This window comes from Populus euphratica, unplaced genomic scaffold, assembly GCF_000495115.2.
Source record: "Populus euphratica unplaced genomic scaffold, PopEup_1.0 scaffold3.1, whole genome shotgun sequence".
NCBI classification, from domain to species: domain Eukaryota; kingdom Viridiplantae; phylum Streptophyta; class Magnoliopsida; order Malpighiales; family Salicaceae; genus Populus; species Populus euphratica.
Genome location: NW_011499847.1, coordinates 5,782,678 through 5,791,186, shown reverse-complemented (window position 1 = coordinate 5,791,186; position 8,509 = coordinate 5,782,678). Strand labels below are relative to the sequence as shown.

At 34.7% G+C, this 8,509-nt stretch overlaps 1 protein-coding gene across 1 annotated transcript; it reads left to right on the top strand.

Moving 5' to 3' along the window:
- The first annotated feature begins 2,328 nt into the window (after positions 1-2,328).
- Positions 2,329-3,948, top strand: LOC105110549 (mitogen-activated protein kinase kinase kinase YODA-like). The gene has a single exon (XM_011005628.1). It carries the CDS (start codon positions 2,448-2,450, stop codon positions 3,936-3,938), a length of 1,491 nt encoding a protein of 496 aa, XP_011003930.1. The 5' UTR covers positions 2,329-2,447; the 3' UTR covers positions 3,939-3,948.
- The last annotated feature ends 4,561 nt before the right edge of the window (positions 3,949-8,509 follow it).

Here is an 8,509-nt window from a genome sequence, read left to right as displayed (position 1 = left end):
TTACTTTAGAATTCATCCGAGAATACATGGAAAAGTCATCAGGAGGAAATTAAAGGATAGGCGTTGATCGGGGAAAAATGCAATGGCACAAAATCTTATCATGTCCCGGGTAGACCCGTGAAATTCTCTCCTTAATCCCCAATAATCTGGCAAGGAACATCCAGAGGTAAATACGTACGAAACAGGTGCATGATCCTTGCTCCAAACTTCTATCTAATTGTGGCTTTTTTAAAACTGAACCAATCCGGTAATAGAAAGTTAGGAAATATATATAAAAAAAAGATAGGAAATATGAACTGTCCAAATGGTGCCTGTAAGTTTATCATGTAAAGGTGTCCTCCTGAATCGTGATCCTTTAAAAGATACGCATTGGTGTTGCTGTGGACCTGTAATTCTCATGCAACCAGATTTCATTTCAATTAAAAATAAAAAAAATGGACCCTCGTTTATATTCTATAATATTATCGTGTAGATAATCTTACAAGTAAGAATTTAATAAGCAATGGAGGATGGTGGTGCACGTCAACGGACTTCTACTCGAAACTCTTCACTGCAAATGCCAGGCACAAGAATCGCGAGATATCCAGACATCCAGGCATCTTTCTCTCTCCACCGCCAGCCTCAAGTTCACTATTGTGAGACGTGGACCTACCGTTTATTGCCATGTAAGCATAAAAGTTATAGTTGTGGACATCACTCTCAACCGAACTTTGCCTGTCCCTGCCCCCTTGAACTGGTGGGGCTTCAATTTATGTTGCTGCCTTTTGGCCACTTATCTGGCAAATTGACCTCCTCCTCCTCTCTGTTTTTTTTATTCCTTTTCTTCCTGTGATCGGGTGGGACGCCTTTAAAAAAAAATAAAAAAAATACTATATTAATCACGCATGACCATGTGCTTAACCCATAATTAATTTATTACTTGTTTTCATCTCTTGTTGTCCTGGTAACTGAGTTCTTCAAACGGGCATCCCATGAATTCAACCCGTAATTTATTAATTACTTGTTTTGATCTTTAGTTTGACCAGTAACTGGGTTGCTCAGATAAAACAATGTATAGTATTTTTAAGGTGATATTAAATGGTTTTAACAGTGATCCAATTCTCTAAGATAATATTAAAAAGGTTTTAAAAAATCTGCATCTAAATATTACTTTCAAGATTCTAACTATTAACTACACAGTTTAAAAAGAAAGCTCCCTAGCTCATTAGTGCATCTTACACGGATGTGATTGTGCTCCTTTATTTGGGGCGTCTAAAATAGTGATAATTATAAGGTGGCGTTGAAAATAGGAATATTGGTTATTTATTGAAATATTTTTTGTTTGAAAATATATTAAAATAATAATATTTTTATTTTTTATAATTTTATAATTTTTATAATCAGTACAATAAAAAATAAAAAATATCAAAACAAATTAATTTAAAATAAAAAATATTTAATTTTTAAAAAAACTCAAATTAAATCGCTATTCCAAACTACTTTTAGTATACTCTCTCAAAATTTGAATGTCCCACCGTGAAAACTTTGATGTTTTTTTCTCAGAAAAGGGTAGACCTTTAAACTCTAATTGTTAATTAATGAACGTCGGCCCTTCACGGTCTTTTAATAATTAAACATAACAGGCATGTCCTGACAAAATATCCAAGATTAAATCAGGTTGTACATCCCACTAATAACAGCTAATTAATGCTTAAATATAGAATTCATGGGTATAAAATGATTATCATGTAATATTTTTTTTAAAGTATTTTTTATTTGAAAATATACTAATATATACATATATATAAATTATTTTTAATATCAATATATTAAAACTATAAAAAATACTAATAAATATTAATTTAATATTTTTTAAAAATATAATTATAAAAAAAATTACATCAACAAGTACAAGGGATATGAATTTTCAGTCGCAGTTCACAAGACCCTCGTATAGAATATTCCTCGTCCACAACCACTAAAGCCAAACCCCCGCAAAAATTGCCTTCCACGAACCCCAATCTTATATTACCATGACAACCACATGTTAATTATTCTACCAATCAACCAATCCTTTGACAACAAAGACAAAGCTCACAAGTTAAAAACACCCAGGATCTAACTAAATTTCAAAGGCCCAGATTAAATCCAACGCTTTATCATGGATAAGGATAAAACTCAGCATCATCACCCCCATTCTCCTCCCCCCTTGCGTCTACTCAATTCAGCACCCCAAAAGGCCAAAACTCCCCCCTTATTGTGTCATCAAACCGTTTCCAAATTATCCACTTGTAAATTCCACGTCGGCCACTAAAAAGGGGTTCAAAAAAATAACAACAACTAAAGGGTCCTTATTTCCCAACACCAGCTACGTACTCTCTCGCCTATATAAACACTATTGGGCCCTCAGAACTCTCAAGCAAACTTCACATAATTTTTTTTAGTGTTCTCTCTGAAAAACACACAACATGGTTTCTTGGGTTAGAGGAAAGTGCGTCGGCAAAGGCTCGTTTGGCTCCGTCAACTTGGCTTTCAACAAACAAACTGGTGCCGTTTTCGCCGTGAAGACTGCCAGTGAAGCAAATCAAGTTCAAGCGTTAGACAGCGAAATCAAGATTCTAAGCTCTCTATCTTCTCCTTTTATAGTTAAATTCCTCGGCGACGACGTATCGTTTGAGAACTCGAGAGCTTGTCGGAATCTTCACATGGAGTACTTGCCCGGCGGCACCGTTGCTGACCTGGCTTCATCAACTCAACGTTTCGCTGATGTGAACGAGGAGACTGTTCGGTCATTTACTTACTGTATAGTCTCTGCTTTGAAGTACATACACTCTAGAGGCATTGTTCACTGTGATGTTAAAGGACGGAATATTCTATTGGGTCACAGTTTCGATTCCGTTAAACTAGCAGATTTCGGGTCCGCGATTGACGCCACATGCGGCGAGCCTCTCTTGCCCCGTGGAAGTCCGTTGTGGATGGCTCCGGAGGTGATTAAACGAGAATACCAGGGACCGGAAAGTGACGTTTGGTCTTTGGGATGCACAATTATCGAGATGGTCACTGGAAAACCGGCCTGGGAGGATCACGGGGTTGACTCGCTAAGTCGAATCGGGTTTTCAAACGAGATGCCCGAGTTGCCGAGTCAGTTGTCCGTACTCGGTCAGGATTTTTTGAAGAAGTGTTTGGAGAGGGAACCAAGAAAGCGGTGGAGCTGTGATCAGCTACTGAAGCATCCATTCTTAGCTTCCGTGAGTCCTAATTTGTTGGGCAACGAATTGTCTCCACGTTGCGTACTCGATTGGTTTAATTCAGATTGCGAGGAAGATATTGACGTAACGGAACGTGGGATGAGTTCGGGTTTTGAGAATATTGAGGTTGCGGCTAGAAATAGGATTGGTAAATTGGTGGCAAGTGGGGGGGTAAATTGGGAAACAAAAGATGGCTGGGTGGAGGTGAGGAGCTGTTGCGGGCATCGTGGAGGAGGAGAGGAGGAAGAATTGGGGACAAGTTCGGTATATTCTTCTGACTCGGCTCGGATAAGTGAGGAAGGGTGTATAAAACGGGAAGTTTGTAATTCCATTGGCAGTGAATTACACGTTGATGGGTCTAACAGGTCGATCTCTTGTGGAATTTGCTGGTGTGGTGCGGTGTGCTCGGGCGGGAAAGGGGGTGGTGGTTTGGGTTGTCATTATGGGTCACACAAGGTGGAGCTATCGGTGGAGGGGTGTGAGTTGCTGGTGTTGGTAGGGATTTACCACATATTGTTGTGTAATTTGTTACTGTACTTACTGCAATTTATGAGAACAATAAGACATAATTTTATCCTTTATTCTAAACTTTTATTACTGGGTTTAGTTCATGCATGTGAATGTGTGTATATCCAGCTGTGTTTTCAGTCCAGTTATGGAGTCGTTCTGCTCTTTACAGGGTGTAGAACTACTATTCTGACATATAGTTAGTCACTTTATAGTTTGGTGTCCTATTTGTGCTGCCATGTATTTATAGGTGCAAACAGAATTAATTTCCTAGCGGGGTCTTTACCATTCATGCGATCACGTCAGAGTCTAAAATAGCTTCTAAAATGGTTACTTTGATAAAAATGGAGAGTAATTGTTTTCACCGAGCATCTTGAAAGAGACTGAACAAGTGAATGCTTCTTGTGCTAAAATAATATCGGACTTCATCTCTTATGAAAGACTCAATCTGAAAGCATATGATCTTGTCCTCACACAACAGCCTGAATCTTGATCCCCTACGAGTTAAACAGAGGATCAGTCAAAGTCTAGAGCATAGATAACTAACAACTTGTGAACATGGCAATTAGTCACAGGGACACTGTAGTGACAAGACAATAAGGAGAAGAAATGGAAAGAGTGGTTGATCAATTCAAGATTGAAGATACAGCAAGATTGCCGCCGGTTTGTAGTCTTGCTTGATTTTGTTTCCTGAAGGCAAGTGACCATAAGTTTGCCATGGAGACCATTTTGGCAAACAAGGCATGCGGATCAACATGCAGCTTGCTGGAGAATGGTCTCTCATTATCATGTGCATGTCAATGATTGTGTCCTAAATAGGTTACAACAAGAAACCATTCAATTTCGAAGAGACACGAGTGTCTTTACCAGCTATCAAACAGAAGACTCAAATCCAATCGAAGTTATCCAACGGATCATAATTTTTCCCTTTCTGACCGAGCACATATTGTTCATAGCTAATTTTTCTTAAATCATGTGGCTTCAAGGGGGTTGATTGCGTACCATTTCTCAATTCTGAATCTACAAACATCACAAAAGGGAGCTTCACTTGGACGAATCAATTAATTAGTGTACACTTTCCAATGAATCGGTGACATGACATCCTATTTGATTCCCACATTTCCTACACGGCTTTTCAATCACATTCTATGAATTTGATACGCGAATTGAATGTATAAACAATAAAAATATGTGACTGGACATTGACGAATTATAGGATGCCAGGTAAAATTTAAGACATAGCAGGCACTCGAGCTATTATAGTCCAATGAAGCAGGATGGTCACTGTCATTTTCAATGTGATATTTCTAAAGCGATGAAATATCATGACGTTGAAGATGATGTGGGATCAATGATACCTAGATTAGCTCCTTCTTGCCTGTCTTTTATTTTGGCATGCCACATGACCAGTGTCTCTTAGACGTCTCTGTGGCGGCATGGCATAAATTAAGATGAGCGCTGAGAGCAACTTGATGTCGTAGTTATCCAGTTCTTAAATTCGATTTTCAAGATACAAGTGATTAAAAAAAAAATTTCAAAGGATCCAAGCCCAGTTATTCTAGTGGTGAAATAGTCACATTTCCGTGATGCTATAGCGTTGTAAAGGAACCCAACCCGTTCTCGTCATGAACATAGTAAAAGCTTGATCAAAATTTATGTGTGAAACGTTTGAGTTTGGCACCTGTTATTTGTCAAGCACCTGTAACTCGTACAAAAGATTGGATGTCCAAACGACTTCAGTGGTATCCCTGTCATCTATGCCTCCTGCGTGCTCCCAACATTTCATGGACATAAGATCCGTTTTGCAGTGTGCTCTGTTAACAAACGACATTAAGATTTTATCATGTTTGCCAGCAATTTTCTTCTTGATGATATCCCATAACTTGAGATTCTGTTGATTGTTAAGTTTTGGCGTACATGATGAAGCTTCTCACTAGTGCTCCTCCTTTCATACACTATGCACGCATTAAAGTGTTGCCAAGATTCCAATTGTTCATAAAGAAATCTAATCCGAACCAGGAAATTTCATTGCATATCTATTGTTAATTCTCTTCCTTTTGTCTGTTCCCATCCGAGGGAACTGTGTCCAAGGCCGATCTTTTTCGTACCCCAAAGGCCTGGTCTTGATTAATCTATGAACCTGGGTTGTCTCGCACTCCGGGCCAGAGATCCCATGGAATGACAACATGCTCCCACGTCAGAAGGAAAAAGTTGCGGAGAGGAGACAATGATGTTATAGTTGATAAGGGGGTAAAACAAAGGAAAAATCATCCACTGTTGGCCCGTGGTTTTGATAGGCAATAGCACAAAATATCAGCTATTCAGGGAATATTGTGATTTTTTTTAAATTTTATTTAAAATATTATTTTAATATATTAATGTTAAAAATAAAAATTTTTATTTCAATATATTTTTAAATAAAAAACACTTTGAATCGTTACCATTATTATAATCCAAAACACACATAATTATTATAACTAGTTTAAAAACTAGTTTTTAATTGATTAATGTATGTATTTAATATAAAAAATCAAAGTTTAATTATATTATTTTAAGCTTAAAATTTTCATCACAGAACATTAATATATCTAAGATTATTTATAATAAGTGGTAAATTGATTTCGAATAATATTTGATTAACAAAAACTTTTAATCCATAGAACTTTAATCTCTTATTGAAAAATTACAAGTTTTTGACATAGTTTATATAATGATATGCCATGAAAAGTAAAAATCTAGAGAACTTTAATTTCTTATTGAAAAATTAGATTCGGAAAGCATAAAGCTTTGGGCAAAGAGAGACCTGAATTTTGTGAAAGGACGAGGGGGTTAGTTAAAGACACAACAAGCTAAGCAAGTCTTCCACGCCGTTCTGCCTTTCTTCAAGCTCGTTCTTCGTTCATATTATTTGAAGCTGAGGCCGTTTACACCAAAACAAATGGTTCTATCCTTTACAGTAACATTCTTCATTTTCTATTTTTATCCAGAATTCTGCAATTAATATTAGAATATTGCCATGCTAATCTAATAAGATAAAAAATATAAAATATAAAAATTTACATAATTTATTTAATTTAGATTACATCCACAGCTAATATAAATTTTTTTTACTAAATAATATAAAAATTACAACATCTCTTTAACAATACTTTTACTAAATAATATAAAAATTACAACATACAATATGAGAACAACTAAAAAATTCTTTATTGCTAAAATAAAAATATCTTAATTACTTTCTCACAATCACAAGTACCTTATAACTCTATAGGATTATATTTTCTTCATTCTTTTCTTTTTCTTTCTATCTTAATATACATTTAAGATTTTGATATATTATCTATTTATAACAAAAAGTATAAAAACAAAGATCATAAATCATAATATCAATTATATCACAAATTATACCAATAATTCATCTACATACATATTTTACCAATTATATAAATAACTTATCTTCCACATTCATCTACATTCATATTATACCAATTATGTAAATAACTTATCTTCCACTTTTTTTTTTTTTAATAACTCATTTTTCACCAATTAGGTGAATTTAATAAAGCGGCTTTAAAAATAAATACCTTATTCACAATGTTTTATTTTTTTTTACTCATTTAATTTGATATATTTGTATGCCATGTACATGCATATAAAATTCAATCAACTCATTTTATATATTTGTCACTGCTCTCTGAAATTAGTGTTTAATGCATCAAGAAATATTTACAGTCACTCGTGTATAAAAAGGAGCTAAAGAGCTGTAACGAGAAGGAAATAAAATGCGCATCACCTTTTATCAGACTTCTCCAAACATGTCATCACAAAACTCAACCTTTTGTTTTCAGTGCTGTCTCGCATTGGTGCCCCCGAACAGAGATGGGTACTTTCCTAGAAAGTCCTCGAGCAGAATGGAGAAAGAGGTTGTGCTGTGCCTCCTGAGGAGAACAGTATGGAAGTTAGTGATGTAGCCATCAAAATTTAGGTACGCGAACAGCTGCAGAAGAGAGTGGCAGTATGCGTGCCAGAAGACCGAAAGGCTTTCAAGAATTGAAATATAATCCATTGTTTCAGTGAACATTTATATTCGTTAAATACTTACATTTTACAATCTGGAAATAAAACCGAAACAATTAATCTGTGAAAAAGAATATCAATTTATTGTACTTATAAATCTAACTGTTTAAAGTATATTAAGAATACTATCAAACTTGCGATGTCTAAAATAATAAATATAAACTATTATTTCTACATTAATTAATGAATATTAGTGTTTTTAATTAACTTAAAACAATAATTTCTCCACTCATTAAAATTATTTTTAAGAAAAATTTACAATCATCATAAAAGAAGATAATTCATTGTTGAGAAAATAATATAATTAAATTATAATTCACCCGGTAGCTAAATTATTTCTTTAAATATATTTTATAATAATATAAATAATTAACATTTTAGATTTGATGATGAAAATGAAGTTAGTTCAAATTAACAGTTTAGATCTAAATGTAAAAATGAAGGATGAAATTATGAAATATTTAAATGGATTATGAAAAAAACTTAACTTTATTCTATTTATGTCTGTCTTCTCTGTTTCTCATGGATATAAAATACATCAAAACTATTTTTTGTCTCCATTTTCATAAACAAAGGTGTTTTTATCCTTATTGTTTCTGTTTTATCATTTTAAAAAAAGTCAACGACTATTTAAGTCAACTCACCCTCATTTTACACGACGTTGTTTCAGAATCCAGACAACACGATTACCTCCTCCT